Below are 25,231 nucleotides of genomic sequence, written 5' to 3' on the forward strand. Positions count from 1 at the left end.
ATTTTGTCGTAACATCCGTTGCGTCATGAAACGAGCATGCGCCTTGTCATTTTCATTGGCTGGTCATAGATAAAAATTACAATAATCTGCCAATAATCGGGATATAGCTCAAGTCCTAAACTGTGATAGATATTATTTTGCGGTGGTAGTGGACTGTCTGATGTGCATTTAAGTGGAATTTAATAAAACAGCAACATGCTTATCAAAGAATAGTAAGTATATTCACTAAGGTTATACACCGAGACTGAAATTGAATCGATTTTTGGCCAATCTATCTGAAACTTGGGTTGGAGCCATCCTCAAATTCTACCTTATCAGCAGACACAAGTCAGAGCTTAATTCAGTGAAATTTTAGCGTGTGGTTAATATTTTATTTGAATTTATATTGAAGGAGATGTTATCTCGTACATGACACTGACAGTAGACGTTCAGGTCAAGGCCCAAGGCTCCAGATGGACACTGTGAAGGGATTTCAAGTTAACTAGCTGTCTCCATAATTTCGCAATATATTGGGCAAGTTTGAGTTGTTTATAACATATGTTTTCTTTCTTTTCAGCCGTGTAACCCTACCTCTAACAGTTGAAGAGGTAAGTTACTGTAAATCTTCGTTTTTTGTAACATAAGTAACTAATAACACCAATTACTTAGGACTGTTAAAATAATACACTTCTATGGCATGTGTTTTAGTGAAAATAGTGTTAATAATAATAAATATTTGGTGATGTGCCACATCAACTACTTTCCATCTGTTACAAAATGTTACAATTCATTCATGTAACATAACCTAAATGTTGTGGTAATTTTTGTTATCACTCATTATCAGTGATGCTATTATATTACTTAGATAAATAGATATAACATTATTATGTTGCCTTGAAAGTTTTGGTTACCTACCTGTTTACAGCCAATTTTATTTCAAAGTAATATAAAATTCAAGCACACTAGAGAATATAAATTTTCACCGGGCAATCTCCAAATTCCACTTTTCACCATGTCTTAAAACACTCGACATCAGCTAAACCAGTGTGAACAGAATAATAATAAGAAAATTACAATCGACAAACATCACATCGTTAAATCATAAAATCTACAGCATGTCAGATGATAAATACAGATTTTTTTTGCACTACAATCCGTGGCCATGCTGAAACATTGAGTAGTATGTTTATAGAAAAAGGACAATTCTTTTTTAATTTGTAAAGCAAAACACAAAGTTGCTTCCGAAGTAATATGTATTTTGTTACAGAGATTTATAACCATTTGAAAAAAAGATTTACTTTACTCTGACTAGCTGGGAAAGTCAAAGAATATTTCTAAGTTTTCATGATGAGAAAAACTGTTGAAACTCAATTAATCTACCAACAGAACTGTCTAAAGATGCTTGAAGTCATACTTGATAAAAATCGATTTGCATAATTACCATTTTCTAAGCAAAAAACATCAGATCAATGTCTCAAACTAGATAACATTGTATTTTTACTCCTAAAAAGAGCCAGATATTTTTTATAACGAACTTTTCACATCCTAACACTGGAACTGCCTGTTAAGATGTTGCTAGGCTGTCCTATACATTAAACAATAGGTAGACCTTCAAACCTTATTTATTTCATCAATGAAAAAAATCCTGCTCTAATAATTTTTCTGTCTTTTATAATGCTTCTGTTATCTTATTACTGCAATAGTAAACCATTTATATCTTGGTTGTTTATTGTATTTTATGAAATGAGAACTACTGATAAAGTTAATAAACAATTACCTAATTTCGTTTTATGACTATGTTTGTTACATATCTTTTCAAATGTGTAGGAATGAGCTAAAATAAACCAAGCTCTATCGAACTTTTGACCTCTGCTGGCTACCGCCGTTTCCGTGGCTTAATTTTTCCTTATTGCTCACAAAATGAAAATGATTCAAGTACTCATTAGTTTTTCCATAAATTAGTTTTTATTTGTGCAGTAGGTGTGTGTCGAGTACTAGAGTAGATTCAGCATTATCTCATTTCAAGCTGTTTGGTCGGATCGGGTATGCTACCAGAAATTATAACGATTCAATATTCCAACCGGGTTTCGGAATCGTTAAAACATTTAATTGAATGTTTCAATTCCGAAAACATCCGAATCAATCGAGAGAGCGACGTGGTTGCGACCTCTTATAGTCGTTCAATATATTGTTAAATTGTTAGACACACTGCTGTTACAGCCTACACTTAATAAAACATCGAAATGCTCTTTACTAATGGCTACAAGATCTTGAGTTTCAAGGTTTATCCTGTCGAGAATTCAAATAAGAGCAAACATCATGCTACTGTACTTTGTTTACGCAGTAACATGCCTCACGCGTATCTCCATAATCTCCATTACTATCACAGATTACTATACGGGCTTAAACTACCATCTGTATGGGTTTTATTGGGGAGAATATCGCCAAGAGAGACTTTAAATTGGGTAATTTCAACACTACGGCAACGGTATTCCACCATAGCAGCTAAAACCAGTTTACCAGTGGGCATGCATTAAGCATACGACCTTTATAAGGCACTTCTTTAAAACACACACGTCTGTAACTCCCCCGATAGAAGAGGAACAGACAGACGAGACGACCAAGGTCCGCCATACACGGACAGCTTGAAGCAGCTAGTATCCGACAGCTTCAAGCTGCGACTGCATAGCAAACTTCAGTACACTACGTACACACATACACGGAACCGCTCGAGCAGTTACAATACAACTGTTTCCGTAGTTTGCTATGCAGTCGCAGCTTGAAGCTGCCGACACTAACTGCTTCAAGCTGTCCGTGTATTAGCAGGCTAATACCGGTTGCAGACCAAGAGCTAAGCTAAGTTAGTTTCGTTTAGCTCGCATAGCTGACGCAGTTTCCCATAGAATTGGCATAGTTTTCAGTCTACACACGACTATGGGAAACTGCGTCAGCTATGCGAGCTAAACGAAACTAACTTAGCTTAGCTCTTGGTCTGCAACCGGTATAAGGGCCGGTTTCCACCAAGGCGGAGCTGAGCGGAGAAATGTTTCTAATAACCAATCAGATTTTATTCAGGTTGAATGAAATTGACCGAATGAAATCTGATTGGTTATTTATTATTCAAAACATTTCTCTGCTCCATCTTGGTGGAAGCCCGGCCTTAGGATGTTTTTAATATCGTGCTGATTTCGTCACGGATGCGGACATGCGTGATACCAGCAACCCGCAAGTTTAGTGTCCTTTGCATCGGTCCATTTTAGTTTGCTTGATCATCATCATCATCATTCCAGCCATAAGACGTCCACTGCTGGACATAGGCCTCCCCCAATGATTTCTATGTTGACCGGCCTGCGTCCAGCGCCGTCCTGCTACCAATATGATGTCGGTCGGTCCACCTTTTTGGTGGACGTCTCACGTTTGCTTAATCAATAAGTAATTATAATATTTTATAAATATCTATAAATCAGTATTTAATTGTACACAGTACCAAGTGGCACAGCTGTACTGCGTGGCTGAGGTGTCCAAAAACGAAACGGGCGGCGGCGAGGGCATAGAAGTCATAAAGAATGAACCGTTCAAAGACTACCCATTGCTCGGTAAGTAACCAATTAGCTTTCATTAGACATCATCTTAGCATGTAAGGTCCATCGGTAACGAATACACCAGCCGGGCTAGGATGCGCGCCGTGATAAAGTCTTATCGCTGATTTTAGACGACAAATGTATGGGTTTATCACGAAAAATCGATGAAATGTCTCGATAAAAGTCTCTCCTACGCCTACTGACTATAAAATTTTGATAATAGTTAACAAATCATCTGATTCTAATACCTACATACCTACTGTGTGTCTAAAGCGGCAATAGAAATAACTATGAGAATATATATACCTACTGACTGTTTATAAGAGTCTGGAATGGAAGTACACAGAAGTGTCATATTTAAAACAATCTGTAAAAATATCGATGTAAACAATTACATAAACCTCTGGAATTAATAAGCGCCGTTAGTGTCGTCTGCCAAATTTTTCATGTAAACATTGTTTCAAACATCTGTCAACACAATAATCAGTCGGAAGCTAAATAATTTCCGTTAATTAATATTATGTAAAATTAAATAATTTATATCCTTTGTAAAGCTTATTATTTGGGATTTGCAAAGATCTTAAAAGAGTTTGGTGAACCTAATATTAAAATTTCAGTGAAGCTGGCTTAGATTGAACCAAACGATGACGTCGTGTTATTTATTATGCCTTCGTAGAGACGGCCTTCGACACGCGTATCGGATACGCTGTACTATGAGAAAATTATAAATACATATTTTTAAAATCTATGCAAATCACTTTCGTACAAAGATTCCTTTAAATATCATTTAAAAACGGTCCAATATGACCTAGCGCATGATTTAAGTCTTCGACAATAGCCAGCTTCCTTATTTCGTTGAAATTGTTGTAGTGTTTCGGCTCTTACACATTACATAATGTATTACCTAATTAATATACCAAAGACATAGGCAAGCAGAAAATACCACTTTCAGTATCAAAGATCTTTCTCGGTTGAACGATTCCATCAAGTAACATACAACGTTCAGAAATAGCAGTGTGGGTATCATTAGGGCACGAACACACTGGTTATCATGGTTGGTTATAAGCAAGCATGGTTTACTCCAAGAATTTCTGACATCCCTTGAATATTCTATGCACTCGCATGCAATATGGTAGCTAGTAACATTTCCTTGATAGCTCCCTTGTGGCCTTGCAAACGAGGAACATTTTTACGGCAATATCTAGCCGGCAAGCTTTGTTGTTACGGCGTTACGTCTATGTATACGTAATGGCGATTCCGGGTTACATTTCCCCGTAAACCTGAGAGTTCCCGTAAAATGTAGCTTTATATTGCTGAAAAATGTTGCGCGCTACTTACCTGCAAGGAAGGACCTGCCCAACTAGCACATTAGCAGGTTAATGGGATGATATAAGTCAAATTGCCGCCTATAGTTCAATTAAGGTTTTATAATTGATTTTGCGTAGTGTTCTAGCTGGTTTACAGAATTTATTAGATTTATAAAGGCCTTTAGCTGTACTACAGTCTTTACATAAATGATATCGAGTTATGAACCCTATAAAAGTTTTAGGGAAATCAAATTTACAGATTAAAGCTGTATTTTTTACAGCTACTAACTTTTCTCAAGTGTTGTGGTCTTATAGTGTATTAAAATAAGGCTGAAGATGTAAAAGAGAATTGATCGTGTTCGTTTTAAAACTTTAAGCTTGATAAAAGATTGTCAAGATTGTTAACAAATAATAATCTGTTTAGTGGAATATTTTAAAACCTTAATAAGTACAGTTTTATAAGACTCTAGATCAAAACTTTATAACAGCTTTTGCCTACAAAAGTAAGACAACGAAGAGCGTTATTAATATCAAGGCTGTACTACGGCTAATTGTAAATCCTTATACAGAATACGCTTACGGGTTTCGCGACTGGTCTGTTAGTGTTCATAATCATGGATCGTAAATCATGGAAATACAGAAAAAGAAGTGGTGCAATTAAGAAAAAAGTATTAAAAGAATATTTAGCCATCACAAGCCAGATAATTAACGAGGAAGAATCGAACAAACGAAATAAACAAACCGATTTAGACAAACCGGAATCTGGTCAAGCGTTGACGTTAAATGTGGAGGGTTCCGTATACTTAAAATCACTCAATCTGATAATAATTTTCAACAACACCAGTCCGATTCGGAAAGTTCAAGCGAAACTGAGTTTGCTCTTTCTAGCTATACAGTTTATTACATTTATACTGTCGACTAAACCGCAAGGTAAATAAATACTTTCTTCCAAAAAATTACCATGTAATTGAAATAAAAATCATATCTATTACATCAAACAGTGCTATTCATATTCATGGGTATAAAATTACGAGATGAGAAAAGACTTGATCAATATTATCATCAATAAAAATGTAAATGAAAGGAAAGCTACATTGTCATGACATATTAATAAATAAAATCGCATCCTATATTTTATTCTTAGCATTTTCATTTTCACTACGAGGCAAGTTTGCAGTATTTTAAACGCTTTCTAAAACATTTTCATCTCTTGATAAATTAGCAGAATTTTCATTTTGTTCGCGTACAACCTGTAATGAGATCAGATTTAAATTTAGTTTGTCACATCGTCATAAATTATAGCCTATACATACGTTATTCTGGGTTAAAAAATAATACTAAAAAGTTTCATCAAAATTCGTTCAGTAGTTTTTGCGGGAAAGAGTAACAAAAATATAACCATTTAGACATCCAAACTTTCGCATTTATAATATTAGTAGGATTAGTAGGAAGTAGGATCTAAGTACCTATACATGTATTATTTTCGTATTGCATTGTATTATGATTACACTCGGTTGTGTGATTGTGTGTGATCCTACGTAAGTAAATGTTTGCAACTCAGTTTTCGATCATGGTTCACCCTAAATATACCTAATAACTGTTGCAACATGGACCTATGTAGCGTTTTTCTATTTTATGTATTGTACCCTAAAACGCTGCACTATTAGGCTTAAAATGTAATCTTGAAAGATCTTCATACAGCCAAAACCTTACTAAAATCTCTCTTCTAAACATACACCACACATTGCCCTTATGAAATATTGTTTAAGATTTTTGACAAGCTTGTGGCTTTAAAAGCCCTGTTTTTAAGTATTAAGGCTGTCTAAAATTTTACGCCATTTTTTTACTTCACATGGATTCACAATTCCTATTTTTACGAAAATTATGTACAAGAACAGCTTTGAAAATGACTAAAAACTTTCCTGTTAGCTATTTTATGTAACTTATACTTACGAAAAACCCAAATTTTGGGTAAATAATCGCAAACATAGTATAACCTATAATTACTTATTTAATAAGTAAATATTTTTTTCCCCAAAACAACTCTATTTAAGAGCGCTTGAAAATTTTAACTATAATACATATATAATTTCACAATAAATTGACCCTCGCACTAGTTCACTGCTTAATACAGATGAACAAACACAAAATACTTACCAATATTTATAAAACTTCACGAGTTTTTATTACACATGTCACATGTATTTATTTGTCAATACAAGTATTGCTTTTTTTTAAACTTTTATTCTTTATACGTATGAATAGATTAATTTAAGTAAGATATCAAACTAAAACCAGTATAGGAGATGTACAGCGGCACAAGCGTAACGTTTAGCTTAATAATAAGCCATTAACCAGCCTTAGTACAGCTAATAATCAACTCTCATAAATACTTTAACCAGCCTTTCTAAGGAATAAAGCTGTTTAATATGGTCCTCTTTTACACTTAAAACAGCTGCATAAGCGCTTAGCCAGCACTTTAAACAGCATCTTAAACCAGCTTAAGGAACCGGAAAAATCTATTTATCAGCTATTTTACAGCTATTTTGTGCTAGTTGGGTGTACGTACGGCTAGCACGAAAAACTTTCGAGTTCGAATCGTTAGCGTATTCGAATCGCCATCAAAAGATTTAGTACGTAAACTACAACAGCACCCTTGACAACGTGTCGTAAAGTGAACTTAGTATGAGAAATGGTTGCACGAAACTTATTTTGACAGTCAAAATTGACACGTTATCGTTTAATTCGAAGATTGAGTATCGAATTTTGTCGAATACGCAAACTATTTGAAGACGAAAGTTGTTCATGCTAGAGGAAAGTAGGTACTGTATTAGTTATTTCAATTTCGCTTTTATTTAGGGGTAGGGATAAGCAAAAAGGCGGCAACTTCGAAAAGTGCGGACGAAAACTGCAACGCGTGTCCCACTTGTAAAGAAGACGGTATTATTTTGAAGCTATTTCTCATTAGAAACAATGTATTGAAGCTCCGGTGCACATTTCAATCGCGTGTTTTAATGTTATCTTTTTATTTGGTTCTTTATTTACTTTAGTTTACGTTTGGGTTATCAGTAATATTTACGCGAAAATTAAAACCTAATTATAGCATACTATAATTATTGCCAGCTCAATTACTAATTATATTATTATTAAGCACAAAAACTACGTAATTTGTTTTTGAAACAACATAATTACGTAAATAGAGGTTATTAAAAAACTGGTTTGTTGCAAGTACATTATGAACGTTCGTCACTTCCATGATTAGACAGACAATTGGCTAATCATTAGCACAAACTAAACAAAACTAAATAATTAAACATTGAAATAAATAAAATTCCATTGCGAATACAATGTGCACCAAGCTTAAGAGTAAAATTTAGGTGAAGTAATGTTTCGTCTATTATGGTAAATTAAATAATAACACAGTAACATTATGTAATTTGGATAATGATCATCCATTTAATACATTTAGTTGTAATATTGATATTTTGTTTCATTTGTAGGTTTTAGTATTTGATTGATTAGATAAGATACGACGAAGTTTTAGGTCACCATTAATACCATTTTTCAATGTTAATTGAATATCATAATTGTATTTTCCCTAAATACTTATTTTGTACAAAATTGAAAACTGCGTTGAGATTGTTACATTATATCTTGAAAACGACACACGCTTGAATGCATCATGTAGACAAAATAATACTTGACTCAACATAAACTTGTGCACTTCACAACAGCCTTATGTCGACGGAGTAAGAACTTTAATTGTTTGAATTGTCTTTCTTGATTTGGTGGCACATTTAACTATTTTTAAAATGACGTCATATTTGCTAGTTTGGTCAGCTGCTGTAGTGTTTGGTTAAGTGTATGTTCTGCACACAATGTTGAATAAAACACTTGTTTCATAATCAATGTCCAACCGTATTCGTGGGTTTCTTTAAACTCTTATTGTATAATGCAAATCCGAGATCAAAATAGGGGTCTTTGTTATGAAACACTCAAAACTGGACTCAATTTGTAAGAAAGAAATGATTCTTTTCTTTAGGCTTGAGCTGTGATAGACTAAACTAAAAAAAAAACTTACATTAAAACTACATTATTTAGAATTTTAGATTCATACGGATTAAAACTTGTCGAGTTTCGTTGCATAATCGCGCCTAAAATCTCTGTTACTAAGGGCTACACCAAAAAAAAAACATGACCATTTATATTTTCACGACGCGACGATTGGTTTCCAATAATTGGCATTGGGTCTCTTTTTGGGCAACAATTTCATTTATTTGCCACACATAAAACCTGTTTGCTAAACAACATTAATGGTCATACCAATTTGCTGAAGGCAATTTGTTGTCATGCGTTGGTTTTATCGAGAATCTTGATTAGTTAGCGTCCCAAATAAAAGTTTAAAATTGGGTAACTGGCACTTTGAAGGCCTTGAGGCTTCACCCCAAACCGCTGTTGAGAATAGAGATCTAAAAATAACCTCCTCTGAGGCCGATCTCGGCTCTAAACTCAGAGACCAAGTCCGGCTGTACCTCAGATCATAGAAGAGAACCCGCAAATACGACAGTAATTAAATTAATTGATTTATTAATTTAGAACTATTAGTAGTGTTTGACGAACATAATTATAGCAAATCAAAACCTTATTTAAAATATAATTAATTTCGTAATATTTGTATTATTTCGCAAAAGATTCCATTTTCATCAATAAAAGACTATTAGGGGCTGCTTAACTGTCTCAAACTACCTACGGACTCTACCACACCCTATCGATGTGCGTAAAGCTTATAAAGTCACTATACATAAAATAAAACAATTTGGCTTATAACAAAACTGCTCAAAAGAATGTTCGGCAACATCACGGTTTACCTAGATTATTCTTATCTCAAGATAATATGTTTTTTATGAATCATAAATGAGTATGTTCGAGTACATAAGAATATTAGCATTCAATATAGGTATAAGGACAGTTAAATATAAGTTAGAGCTAATGTTAAGATCTTAGCAAACTTTTAAAAATGCGATTCTATAAAGTTACCCATAGGTTACGGTGCCAAACGAAACGATATCAAGGAAATAGATAAGGGTCTTACGCCCGATTCCCATATTCAATCCTTGTCCAAATCCGGATTACAACTGTCAAATTGAATTCAGTTTTAGATTATATTTCCAAAATTTTCGATGCATTTACACTTTAATATTGTTTAAATAGTCTTATAAACAATATAAAAATGCAAAAACATCAAAAACCGCAGTTATTTTGGCCAAAAACATATTAAAATTTGACAGTTGACAATCCAAATCCGTATAATTTGGATTAGGATTGAATTATAGAAATCCAGCATTAATCATCAATCACCTAACGTGCCCAAAACACATTTTAAAGCTTAAAATATTAGTTGTATGCGATAACAATAATCGTGGATCTTTCTTCCGTTCGCGCCCTTTGATGACATAGTATTAGACGTTCGAGTATTTTGGATTTTGAAATCTGTAGTAGGTACTGTGCAATGTTTTCTTGCGGTCTTGCGCTTTTTTCGACCCTTTATTCTATTCTATTAGTAGTTGCTCATCTTCTATTTCTAACATCATCTTTATACGAGTTTTGTCAAACAAACAGCAACATCTCCGCACTGATATTTTATTCTGTGGCATTGCGCCAATCAAGAATCGAGACCTCTGCAAAATCTAAATTGATGGATTCATGCTTTTCATTGTTATTTGAACGATACAATTCTATCAAGAAAAAAATCGGAAACGTAAATGATTCGTGTTATGATAATGTTACCATAGGTTTCACATTTCAACTAGCAACAAAAACTGCTAATACACATTAAATCAATGGCCTCAAAAATTTGCGAAATGTGGGTCAAGCCAGCATTTACAAATGCTATCAATGCAACATCTGTTATTTCGATGCGTTGGGGACTTTAGATAGCTGAATCCATTTTGATAAAGCGCTATGGTAACATGAGGATTGGCCAATTTGTGCGTGTCGCGAAATGTGTGCGATAAGAAACCTGAAAGTAAAAATTACTTGCCTATCTAAATGTCGTTGACTTCATACTTGATAGCAATAATAGGTTATACTGCGTTGTTACACGACTTGTAATAATTCGTCGGTCAAGTTTTTTCAGTGAACAGAGCTTCGGTAAATCTATAGCGGTATGTTCGTTAGTTTTAACACATCTTTATTAAAAACTGTTTGAGCTGGCCTACTTTTTGACGCCCTTTCCTTATTTTTGTATGTTTCTTTTCCTTTTACTTATGAGCTTCAGAGCTAGATAGCGCAAGAAAAGAGTACCATTTCACTTTTACGCTTAATTTTCTATCAATGTTAACAGTTAACCTACCTCGTTAACAGTAACAACCAAACACAGCCTGTGACTTCAGCAAAAAGTGACACATACACCAGTTGTTGTTGTTATCATTATACACACATGAGTATACGCAAACATAAGTAATTGTTACCCACTGGTAGCGTAATAACAGTATAACAGCGGTAGATAACTGACATGCTTATCTAGTAAGTAGGTAATGCGCGTAATCGTAGATATGACTTATTTGATATTAATTTTCTTTCATTGGAAGTATAGCTCAGTATCATAATTATAGAATGATAATGAAAGTTTATAAAACGTGCACGTGTTTGCATCAGCAACCTATTATGAATTGATTCTTCTCCTTCTGGCGCAGTCGGGTAAAAATATTCAAGAACATTCAATTTCAACTTTTAAAGAGACGACTGATGAATTTACCTAGAAGTTATCTTGTAGGTGGTATTAATGTATTCCGTTTGTAAATATTTACTTGTATTAGTAAAAAACAATGTCGTATAGCGTCGAAGCATATTATCTTATCAGTGTTATAGGTTTCTGATGCATCAACACAACACGTGTGAGTTCTGTGTTAGGCCAGTTTTCCACAAAAGCGCAGAGGAGAAGAGATGTGTTTGAAATAACCATTCAGATTCCCGAACCGAAGCTGCGGTGTTATTCCGAAACTGTTTACGTAGTTTCGGGTCTATCTGTCACCGTTGCTCACGCTGGCATCTGCTTTGCGTGAAAGGGATGGCAACATTCGAAACTTCGCATAAAGTTTTTCGGAGTAACCCCGATGAAATAACGAAATCTGATTGGTTGATTGGTTATTCAAACACAATCTCCTCTCCTTTTTGTTGGAAATCGGACCTTATTGTTTTAACGAGTAGGTTTCAAATGGTTTGCTTACTCCAGGGGGCAGATATTCCTCGGGCCAGTACACCTACAAGATCTACCACTTGGCGTCGAAGGTGCCCGCCTTCATCCGGCTGCTTGCCCCCAAGGGAGCCCTGGAGGTGCACGAAGAGGCGTGGAACGCGTACCCATACTGCAGAACTGTGCTCACGGTATGTTCTTATTTGTTATATGATAAAAAATTGTCTCTGGTTACCACGTATAGATCGTTTCACCCACGAAGACGCGCCCCACCATTCTTCCGCTAATGTTTGAGTGTTATCGGTACACGCTAAATCATCCATGAGTGCACAAGCCCACTACAATAATGACGCTCGGATTGCTCGGATCAAACTCCCCGCACCCCGCGCTTCCCTCCACGAAAATTGGTGGGGCGCGTCTTTGTGGATGAAACCGATCTATAACCATGAATGGCAATTTTCCATCAAATTGGAGACGGGGTGTTATATTTTAAGGCAAGGGGCCGTTCAAGTATTACGTAAGCACCAAGGGGGGGTGGGGGGGTCTCTGTTTTGCTTATTTTGGATGACATGGCGGGTAGGGGGTCTAGATGATGATTACGTCATCGTTAGTTATTTCATCATTGCAAACGTTGTGATAGGGATAGAGACATGCGATTTTTGGTTTTACGAAGGTAATACGATAGATAATAATACAAAGTAATAAAAACCACCGGTTATAGGGGCATTTTTTGGAGAAATTTATCAAATAACCAAAAAAACACGAATTTATAAGCGATTTTTTTTTCAAATAGTACCTATCATTTTTTATTATTTGTTGGCCTTTTTTGTGTATTTTATGTATTTTTTTAGTATCGCCTGTTATTTAGCATTATTACTGTTTTTATTTTATCAGGATATACCGCTTAGTTTAAAAGTAATTACGTTTTCTTTACAATAAGTAATTGGAAGAAAAAAAATTCTTTAAAACATTAAGAAAATATCTCAAAAATTTTTTGACCTCTTTTTTGCTTTGCACTTTAACGTGACTCACACTGTATAAAAAACATTTATAACTAAAAATGTTTACGTAAGCATAGGGGGAGGGGGTAAGTGCTTTGCTTACTTTTGATGACAACGGGGGCGGGGGGGTAAAAAATGGTAAGAAATCTGCTTACGTAATACTTGAACGGCCCCCAAGTGTCATAGCGGGTAAGTTATTTCCACCAAAGCAACGCGGGAGCTCAACCGCTTCTATTTCAGTTGACATTCTCGATGCGCTGGTCCGTCCAGCGTAAATCTTGTCTTCACTTTAGTGAAAAATGGCCCTAAAATTAGACATAATTAGGCTTTTTAACGTTTCTTGCTCTAGCTAATTAATAGGGTTGCCAGATATCGGGATAAAATTGGACATGATTGTTTTGGAACTCTAGATCGGCCTCTGTGATGATAACCGTCACTTGGATGCTGATAAATTGCCTAGAACTCTCTTCATTTAAAAATGTCTCGATTAACAAGTGCACTTTGAATGATCTACTTGTATTTGAAACCATCACGCACCAGTAACTTATCCCAACTAATATTATAAATGCGAAAGTAACTCTGTCTGTCTGTCTGTCTGTTACGCTTTCCCGCTTAACCCATTTAGACCGATAATTAATCCCAACTAATATTATAAATGCGAAAGTAACTCTGTCTGTCTGTCTGTCTGTCTGTCTGTCTGTCTGTCTGTTACGCTTTCCCGCTTAAACCTCGCAACCGATTTTGATTAAATTTGGCATAGAGATAGTTTGAGTCCCGGGAAAGAACATAGGATAGTTTTTATCCCGGTTTTTGAAACAGGGACGCGCGCGATAAAAAATTTTCTGTGACAGACAAAATTCCACGCGGGCGAAGCCGCGGGCGGAAAGCTAGTTTTGTAAATAAAAATGGATTTTTCAGCTAGAACTGACAAAGGAAGGCATAAAAATCACGAAAAAAATATTTAAAAAAATTATTCATAAAAAGGGGACCGTGGGGAGCCCGTACCATATAGGGTACAGTAGGTCTATATGCATGCAAAATATACTAGTTGTTCAAAGAAGTTTTTTATTTATTTTTGTATGATATAAAATAAAAATAATATCACATAATCACTAGTATCACACTTGGCATACCTTTTAAGACATTTTCTGTGGCACTTACCACATTTGGTTCTTTTTTTCTGCCTTTTCCGAAGTTAGTGAGGATAGCTGATGGAGGCCTGGCTTCTTCTGACTTGTTACGTTTATTGCTATCAATAACCGCATTTAACATTACGATGACGGAAAATTAGCTAATCCATCGCAGAAAACTCTGAGGGTAATTATTTACATCGACATTATCTTTATTGCCTGAATCGATCGATGACGATCATCATTAGTGGTCATCTGACAAGACAGCAGTAGAAAAATACCAATATTGCTTTATGTTTGCTGAAATTATCAAATTTTTCAAGAATTATGGCAATATTGTGCAGCATCATTAGCCTAAACAAAGAAAAATTACAAAAAATAAATTATATTTTCTCGCATGATTTGCTTATGCATAGACCTACTGTACCTTATACGGTACACCTATTTTAGACTAGAAAAAATAGTACAAAAATAATCTCAATAATATTTTTTTTGTAGTCATGATAATATTGCACTCTATTTTTTTTAAATAAAATTGATAAATAATATAATTTACCATAAATCATATGAAATATGCCTTCTTGAATACATTGTAAATATTTTTTTTGTTTTCTGTCTAGGAATTTCAAAAATATTTCCGAAACCACTTGTTAAAACGTATTTTTAAATATTTTTATGTAAAATAATCACTTTAAGCTTACTGTCACAATCATTTTTACAAAATAACAACAATTTGGTTTATCAAAATATTTCCAAAAAGATACCGTACCACATAGGGTACGGTAGGTCTAAATGGGTTAAACCTCGCAACCGATTTTGATGAAATTTGGCATAGAGATAGTTTGAGTCCCGGGAAAGAACATAGGATAGTTTTTATCCCGGTTTTTGAAACAGGGACGCGCGCGATAAAGTTTTTCTGTGACAGACAAAATTCCACGCGGGCGAAGCCGCGGGCGGAAAGCTAGTTTCTAATATTTCTACCTTATGATTTTGACATTAATTTCTAATTTTCAGAATCCGGGCTACATGAAAGAAAACTTCGTAATTTGCATAGAGTCGCTGCATTTACCAGACGTCGGAGACCAATACAATGTGAGTACTCAACCATTTAAATAAATAAATATCCTTGGACATTTTACACTGCGCTTCTAGTCCCAAACTAAGCAAAGCTTGTACTATGAGTACTAGACAACGGATATAAACATACTTAAATACTTTTTTTTTGTATTAATACATACATATTATACATAGAAAACACCCAGTCCAATACAAACAAATATGTTCATGCACACAAATGTTTGTACTGTGCGGGAATCGAACCCGCTACCTCCGGAATAGTATTCCGTTTCGAACCACTACACCAAACGGCCGACCGTTTATCTTACTACTATTTTATCTACGAAGTGCATGCATAGTAGTGTAGGAAAATGATATACTAGTAAGATTAAAAGTTCTAGTGTAGTTCTAGGGAACTACACATTATTTACTTTGTACAGACGACAGCATATCAAGCTCACTGGTATCTTATTTAGTTGTATTAGATGCCATTTTCCAACAAAAAATCTTAGTAGAAACTAAGATCTAGAATAAGGTTTGGCACGTAAAACCTTGCACACAGCTCTTACGTCGTACGCATAAATGTAAAAATCGACCTGAATGTGTCATGTTTGACGTGCGTTATCTCCTAGAGCAAAAACATGGTATGAAGTAGGTACTATTAGGTACTAACTATTACATATTATGCGGTATGGAGCGTGCTATGCTCGGAGTTTCCCTGCGTGATCGAATCAGAAATGAGGAGATCCACAGGAGAACTAAAGTGACTGACATAGTCCGCAGAATCGCTAAAATCAAGTAGCAGTGCACAGTGGGCTGCACGTTGGGGCAGAAAAGTTCTGGAGTGGCGACCACGAGCTGGAAGAAGTAGTATGGGCAGGCCTCCCACTAGGTGGACCGACGATCTGGTGAAGGTCGCGGGAGGTCTTTGTGGAAATCCTTGGGGGAGGCCTTTGTCCAGCAGTGGACGTCATTCGGCTGAAACGAACGAAAGAACGAACCTTATGTTGGTTGACCACAACAAAGCCAGCTGAGTTTACGCAGTGGCGGCGTAGCATGGGTTGGCACCCGGGGCGATCACCCCCCCACCCCCCCGTCATATAAGTCCTAAGGCACCCCCTGGCCCCCCAGGATTTTGGGGTTACTTAATACACCGCAGATTTGCCATGCAGATGCGCCAGTGAGTACTAATCTGCGCGACTTGTGTCACCCCCTGATGCTTGCGGACCGCCCCACCGCTCCCCTTACGCCGCTACTGTGTTTACGGGTTCGATTCCTGCAAGGTACTAATGGTGCGATGAGCACTTTCCTTGGGTCCAGGTAATTAAATAATACGATTCCTCACAGGCAAAGTAATATGCAAAACCCCTTCTCTGTGAAAAAATTCACTAGGATCATTTTACTGCAGTGGAAATTTTGAATATCGCATCATTACTTGAATTACTCGTAATCAAGTACCAATTGATGAGACTGAGCGATGAGTAAACTGTACTATATCGTCATAGTTATTTAGAAGAATCGAAGTTCTAGACGGTTGAAGTCGAAGTCTGAAGTTCGAGACAGGTGACAATAAATGATTAGGATTTGCTGACGCACGTCTCACCTCAGCTACCTTTTCTGTGTTTGCCGATGAATTACAATGTGTACATAATTCTAATATTGTAAGACTTGTTATTCCCAGTCAAGGACAGCTTATCGAATTCATAGATTCCGTCGTAGGCATGTTATTTTTACGTACGTGCCTTAAACGCATGAATTTCCATACCGTAACGGGAGTAAACTTAGCTATAAAGTAATACTAACGGTTGCACGGTACTCTCGCCTATTGTATTCAAGGATAGGTAAACTTTTCTACATACAATATTCTATACTTAATACTATGGATGTATGAGATTGTTTCTTTGGGCTCTGGTGGAATCCGTCGGGTTTTAGTGGGTAGGCCCCGCCTTTAGTGGGTAGGCGGGGAGAGTCCCACATAACCCACTGGCCGTCCGCATCGACCAGTGGGTATGCGCAAAGCATTTCCCGACGTAAAAAAAATGGACAACTATACGCACTTAAGACAAAGCATGAGACTGACATTAGTGACTCTTTACTGCATTGTTTCAATTCAGTTTATTAACCATTATGGAGATGAACTTCAATTAGAATGACCTTTGCTCTGCATTCAACACCAAGTTAAACTAATAATTGATAATATCGAAACATGCTATTTTGCAGACGATTTACTGTCACTAAAAGATAGTTTATTGATTCATAATAATTACATGAATATGTTTCGTTTAAATTGAACAAGAAGGAACTAATAAAGATACAGCTTGTTGGAAACCAAGTGGACCTTTGTTGTCTATGTTGTATATCTTTTTTATTTGTTGTTATTTCTTGTGTGATTTTGAGCTAGTCGAACATTTTGGTTAAATAACTAACTTATTTTAATGCATTAATTTTCCTTATTTTTTTTTGCAGCAGGCTTCTGTCCGCACTATAGCTCTTATTATTTTGTTTTTATTTAAGTTATTCATTTACCTACACAGACATAATATAGTGCAAAATCGTGAGGCAATTCACTAAATTATTATACCTGGACAGTTCTTCTTGTCCAATTTAATTAAAACGAGAGGGTAAAGTACGGTTCATGACTGAAATAAATTATTTATAAATTCAGTGAACATCTCAGAATCGCACCACAATATACAGTCAACCATGAACCAAAAGTGTTGCAATATCAAGAGGGTCTATTTGCTTCAATGATTCGAAGAAAGTACCTACAGACGACTGCAAGTAAAGTTGAACACTGGCATCTTATACAGTCGTAATAGGGTCGATTTTTCAATAAACGGGTGAGATGAGTTTCCTGTACAATTTACTTTTAATAACTAAGCGATTAAATCCAAAGTGATCGACCATAATATATTCATGGCGGACTGTACGGTTGATGAAGCTAAACACAGTGGCATCTTAGGTCGTTGTAATACAGTCTATTTTGCAACAAAAATGTATAGTCTGATGAGCTGTTGACTGTACATAACATAATTACCTGCCACACGGCACGGGCGGACAATCGCGGTGACTTGTAATAAATAATAATGGGATAGTTAATGAACTTAGCATTGAAATTGTAAGCTGAACAAGCCTATTAGGGCCGAGCTGTCTTTCGAGGACGTTCGAGTACGAGGTAACAATCGGAATAACGAAATATGAATTGTCATATTTTGTTTAGGCTTAGCGAAAAATTGAAAACCTTTCTAGCAACTATTTACGTGCGGAGATCTAAGTTTTGATACCAGATATAAAGGAGTAGAAAAAGAGTTGTTAAACGGCATATTGTAATTATTGCAAACCATTTGAAACTGACAAATGAGAGAAATACTCATTTCTATCTTAACGCTACTACCCAGCTACCTAATAAAACTGGATCAGTTTATTTTCACATATTTATTGCCACATGTAATTCGTAGATACTATCGTCAATTTGCTTCATTTGCACTTCCTTTAAACACGGAAGTGTAAATGAAGCAAATTGACGATAGTATCTACGAATTCAAACCATTCTTAGCTATAAGTATGTCATCATTGTATGGGAGAAAACTTTCATTATCCAAATTTCCATTACAGGTTCACGAACTACCACCAGAGAAGCTAAAGATTCGCGAAGTGGTCAACATCGACATCGCGAATGACCCGCTCTCGTCTGCAGACTACAAGCCCGAGACCGACCCGACCAAGTTCAAGTCGGCCAAGACGGGCCGCGGGCCGCTGGTCGGGCCCAACTGGAAGAACGAGGCCAAGCCCGTCATGACCTGCTACAAGCTCGTCACGGCCGAGTTCAAGTGGTTCGGACTCCAGGTAAGAACAATAACTCCTTCTGCTGCTTTGTTCTGGGTTGTAACAACTGAACTCACTAGTTTAAGTCTGCGAAGATCGGCTGCAACTAGAAAAAAAGGTCGAAGGTAAGTTAGTCATAACTTGCTACAAGTTAGTGTTGATTGTAAGACTGATAGCTCTGCTCTCAACCCTGGTACCAAACTTAATATGTAATTCAAGTCCGCTTAAAAAATCAAGTTGCTCATGACCAGACCAAAAGCTGAAAAGCAAAGGAAAACTGTACAACAATCTGGACTTAATTGCATCTTATAAATAGATGCTATTTTGCAACCATAGGTCGCATTGTACCATTTCCGTATGAACTATGTGTTCCCGAATTGTGGCCGTACCCCAGTACGATGTTAATTGTCACTTTGTCAATCAAGTATTGCAAATGACTGACATATCAAGAAAACAATGAAATATTTCGATACAATGAGGATTACAATTTGCATGAAAATAATTGCTATTTCTCAGTGTCTCAGGTCAGTGTCATTGCCGAGTTACAAAGTTCACAAATAGTTGTAACTCAACTACACGGTGTTTATGAATGTACAAAATCTTTTTCTCTTTGTTCACAGAGTAAAGTAGAAAATGTCATCCAAAAATCAGAACGGCGGTTGTTCACCATTTTCCACAGGTAAAAAAACACATTTACATTTTATGCATGGCAAAGTTCATAAAAACATATTTTTAAAAATAATTATTATAATTAACGGAACATGTCCTAAAATGATTTTTAACGACAGGATGACGAGAGTTTACTGAGTCAACATGTTTATAATAAAATTTCCACATAGCGAGCTTCGTACGCGCGTCATTTTGATTGGAAGGCCCATCATCTTTTTATTTCCCTTCAATACCACTTTTATATGCATAATACAGTACAATCCAGTATAACATTCTCCTTATCCATAGTTCTACCTCCCTATACAAACCAGATTATTTTCCCCTTGCGCAAGCGCATCATTTCGCCTTTAAAGTACTCATCTTCATCAGTCAATTTAGTCTCGCACGCAGAAGCACGACCATAGAGATATCTTAGAGATGCCAACTAATGCGTTGAGTTCGAAGCTCAGTGTCGCATTAGAAATTCACATGCCTAAAGTAATCAAAATAATATGTGCTCATTATCCACTGCAGTTTCAGTACTCGTTCGAATAATCTTTAGTACTACGCAAGCAATGTAAACTGTTTACATTATGACATCGCTGCTGTCATCATTGCTGTCACGAGCAATGTGTTCTGTTTTTCGGCATATTGCTGCGACACCGGCCCCGCCCCCTTGTCACATCTCCCTTTAGTTTCTGTGATCTGTGAGCACTGCCCTCTAATTTACAAATTACTCTACAAAATCTGTCATTTATTCAAAATCAAAATTATCTTTATTTGTATAGACTAATTAAATTAGTACTTACAAATCGTCAAATGCTCTTAAGGAGCCTATACATGTCTCATTCTTTTTTTGCCCTACAAACATTTGGCAAGTGCTGAGAAGAAGCGCCGCATCAAACTCAGTCACCACTGTCTGCCGGTTTATTTATAATACTCTCGTATTTTTTCCAGGCAAGTGTTCTGCTCTATGGACGACTGGTACGGCATGACGATGGCCGACATCCGAGCCATCGAAGACCGCACGAAGGAGGAGCTGGAACGACTGCGGCGCGAGGGCGAGGTTCGTGGGATGCGCGCCGAGAACGAGTAAACACCCCGCTCTCCCCTCGGGACGAATGTGTGAACGGTACGAGCCCTGCAGAACGTTGTTTGATTGTTACACTTTTACTCTTAGGCCCAGAACAGACGGTGAAACGCAACTGCAGCGAAACTGCAACTTTCTGATTTTATTTATTTATTATTCATTATTGAGCAATTACATATTTGCTCCAAATAGCGTCCCAAATCCTCTTTAGGTTTGGCTAGACACTATTGTTCTCTATACAAATAAAAACAAATGTTTTATTATTTACGTATGATGATTCTGATGAATGAAACTGAAACTGAAAGTTTCAAACTGGTCGCGTCATGTATTGTGTGGTCTCTCAACGGACGCTATGGCAGAAACTTAGATGCAACTCAAAAGTAACTAGCAGTTGCAGTTTCGTTGCAGTTGCGTTTCACCGTCTGTTCGGGGCCTTAAGGTCTTTAAGAGCGGTACGGAACGTGGATCTCTTCACTGTCGTTAAGATCCTGAGGGCTTAGTGTGAGTTTATATCAAACGTCGTCACTAGCGAGCGCGTTAAAAAATATATGAAGATTTTAGTTCTTGAACGTTTCCGCTAGGGGCGCTGTACGATCCGTCATACATTTAATGTCACTATTTACGCAGTCGACATCGGATGCGTTTGACGTAAACTCCACACTACGCCCCCTTAGCTAAAATACGGATATCACGTCGCTTACAGCGTAAAGGATAGAATGAAGAAAAGGTATACCTTTTTCAGTGATAGAAAAGATTCGGACGCGTATTCAGAATTGGTACTGTTTGTCATATTATTTTGAAATAATAGCCAAAGTTTTGCATCGAGTTGTGAGGTTTTCTGAAGTGTAATTTGACAACTAATTTGGCAAGTGGATAAAAGTTTAACTACTGATGTTTGTTATTATTATTTTTCTGAGAATCTACAGTCAAGAGATCGATACGAAGTTTCAGCTCGGGAGAAGGGCCTTTTTGCAATGAGAAAAAAGGATACGTTCACATTTTTGTCCTGTACCTAATGAGTTGTGCGCATACGTCGCATAGGTTGAGTCAAGGGCGTAACTAGAAATTTAGTTGAATTCTGTCTTCCTTAAAATAAATAACGTGAGCAAGATTATTAATATTATATAGAAAAATATGACCGATGTCTGGGATATATTGGTTGGTGAAATTTTGCTTCAATTGTCGTCATATTATGTCTAATTTATAGACAAAGTCAGCTCTATCTGACGGTGATTCCGTATTCGGGTGTATCTATAAATCTCGGTTTAGGTGAGAGACAAATCTTAAAATAAGGATGTTGTATGAATTAGTTCAGGTTGAAAAAAAAAAATGAAATTGATCTGTCTAGTTACGCTTCTGTCTTAACCTAGGCAGGCGTGCGCACGAGTGTAGGCGCGCTTACAATAGTTGTTTAGCATCCACTAACAAATACTTAACCGCAAGTGGCATTTTTACACCTTCTCTATAACCCTGTAATAATAGTAGTGCTGGCTTTATTTAATCGGCATTATAAATCGACAATAGCAACGATTGTACAGCAATAACAAAAAATGCTTCTTGCGATTAGTTCAAGGAATTTTCCTTTCAAGTGTTTGTCGATGAAGTAATGGTGCGTATTTACCGAGAGCATTTATGTGTAACGAACATTCCCTTGTAGCATAAAAAATACTTCAATGCCAGATTTATCAATCAATGAAATCGTTATCACGTTGCAAGTCCTTGCAATCTATGTTCGGCTCGCGTTGGCGGTTGTTCGCGAACAAATGCTCTTAGTGAATGTGCACCTTAATTAGAAGTGGCGCGCCCCACTCGCAACTCTCACGCTCATACAATGCCCGAGCCTCTGTCGCCTAGCGATTCCACGAGGCGACACTACGAAAGTAAATATTCTTTTGTATCCTAGGTAATGAAATAACATTGTGCTATTTAATTGATAGTTTTGATATCGTAGACGTTCGTTCGAATTTCATTATTTATCTTCGTAGTAGATTGACAAGACTGCAGGCAGTCTATTGCTCATAGTTTCGTGTTACTTGTTAATTGGTTAATGTGTCTAAATTTGATATAGCTCGTCTATGTTGTAATGTAAAAACTTTGATTTATATAATGATATTTCGTACCAAAGCGATAGCTTAGTTGAATGGGCAAGTCATCTAGCGAGGACGAGGTGAGGGCATCGTTTACCATTAGCAAAATATGTCATTCAGATGTGTGGTATAGATACTATTTAAATAAATAACTAATAAGTCGATGTAGTCAGTGGTTTACAGGTAGTGTTGTCGTTACCTAAATAAAAGTAATTCGAAACATTTTGACAACTACTCATTATCAACGAGAATCAGTGAAAATATCAATGGCGTCTCCATGGCCAGATTGAAGCTTCACTGTTTGATATTACTTCGTTCTGTTAGGTAAATATCCTGTGTAGTGCAGGGGTTTTTTGGCTGTTGTGTATTTATATTATAAATAAACACTTACTATAAGTATTTTGCGCAATAGTAACTTAGTTCTGGCACGGTGTTACAAGGAATAAAAATTAACGGTGCAATATATTTTTAACATGGCAACCCGCGAAATGTGAAATGGTAGTTGGGGTTATCGTCCCGGGTGTTGCAAGGTGAATGTTCTACTAACGTATGGCGGTGGGATGGTGGTTTATGTCATTAACACGGTTATATTTATTCCTATTATTATGGAGCTTAGGTTCAAATTGCAACACCCTCGAAAGTGATTGCATGTATATTCTATTAATAAGTTTTGTTGTTTAACAAATCAGTATTTTAATATGTGTGACATTCCAGATTCTATACCGATGATAAAGTTTTTAGTCTGATTTGCTACTTGATCTAATTTTCTATTAATTTTATAGCTCTCTGTGTGGTACCCGATATGTTATGCAGCTGTGCATACAAAATCAAGTTATATTTTACATATGATCAGTACAATGTATGTTATCAAATTAGTTTTATGTGAGTTTTCACTTTCTCAATAATGAAGTCAGTTGTGTTTATCGATGTTCCTTCATTTCAACCGTTGTACAACTCTGACCGAGCGTGTTTTGTATAATGCTTCCGTTGGCTTGTACGGAACCCCGGTGGATGCCGGACCCCAACGGAACCCCGATCCTTCGGTGGGTGCCGTTGTCCGCTTGGGTTTCGAACAAGTAGGTATCTATTATTTTGCTTAATTATGCACTTATTTTGTTTTTAAGTTTTTTTACTTATGTTGTAATAAGTTTTACATCAAATACAGCGTGATATATATATTTCATCATAGTCTTTTATTAGTAGACGTTAGAAAGTTGTCGCATCCCGCTTTTAGCAACGCCTAGAGCTTCTGTTTTTTTTAATGTTGATTTTTTATAATACAAGTATCAAGAAGAAAATCTTGACAGCTAAAAAGTACTTAATTATTTTGAAACGATTATAATTAAAGCACAATATAGATTTAAATAATCTTATTTTTCGTGCAAGTATTTTTTTCTGAGCTATTAGAAGTACTCGATCAGACCAAAATAACTGCAAATCTCGAGACATTTGGTTTTCGTTTTTGTTTTCAACAAGTTTTATATTTTATTGACTGTATAATAAAGTGCCGTTTGCTTTTTTTAATGTTGTAGCTTATTTGTGGTAGTTACCAAATAAAATTAAGTACACTTGAAGATATTTTTTATTTTTACTATTCCTTCAAAGGCAGTTTTCAGGTTTAGTGTATTTAATTTTTATTTTCGCTTTATCTTGCAACATGGAATTTGTCCACCAATTTAATATATAATTAAATTTAATAATCCAGTATTCTATATAGATAGTTTTGTGTCGGTAGCACATTATGAGTAATGGAGAAGTTCCGCAACTATACATAATAATAATAGTTAAATAGATTGCTAAAATTGTCAATTTTAAAAATGTTTAGCTAATTAAAAGTTTTGAAAGTTTCCGCATTGAAATGTAAGTATAATATTGTAATAACATTTGTTGTAAAATGTACTATGAATATTTTGAGGCCAACAGAAATAAAATTAATTTAATCTGTTATGTTTTGTTTGGTTTGTAGTTAGAAAGCAAACACATAAACCTGAAGAGATAAAAAAAACACGATAGATAATTATCAAGGATGTCTTTTATTGCAGTAAAAAGAACTGTTCACTTTAGAAATGAATAACGGAAGCTACATCTTAATTGGATGTAATATAAACAGTTAAAAATTATTTACAATATGTTCATAATAACATTGCACACGCTCACGCACGATCCGAGAGAAACAAAATATCACAGCAATATGACAACACGGCGAAGTAAAGTCATAGTGGTCCAACTTACATTTTCATCTTTTTGAGAACTGAAGGCTCAAATACCCGTGCTGTGTCTGATCACCAAACAACTGCAGAATTGCAGTTGCACTACTGCAATACTTGCCCTG

General features: G+C 36.0%; 1 protein-coding gene across 1 annotated transcript; it reads left to right on the forward strand.

Moving 5' to 3' along the window:
• The first annotated feature begins 37 nt into the window (after positions 1-37).
• LOC135082242 (phosphatidylinositol transfer protein alpha isoform) lies at positions 38-24,082 on the forward strand. The gene is made up of 8 exons (XM_063977012.1): positions 38-212; positions 557-587; positions 3,464-3,575; positions 12,102-12,253; positions 15,208-15,285; positions 18,865-19,095; positions 19,695-19,753; positions 20,680-24,082. The coding sequence occupies exons 1-8, from the start codon at positions 196-198 to the stop codon at positions 20,816-20,818; spliced, it is 819 nt and encodes a 272-aa protein (XP_063833082.1). The 5' UTR covers positions 38-195; the 3' UTR covers positions 20,819-24,082.
• The last annotated feature ends 1,149 nt before the right edge of the window (positions 24,083-25,231 follow it).

Source organism: Ostrinia nubilalis, chromosome 21 (assembly GCF_963855985.1).
Source record: "Ostrinia nubilalis chromosome 21, ilOstNubi1.1, whole genome shotgun sequence".
NCBI classification, from domain to species: domain Eukaryota; kingdom Metazoa; phylum Arthropoda; class Insecta; order Lepidoptera; family Crambidae; genus Ostrinia; species Ostrinia nubilalis.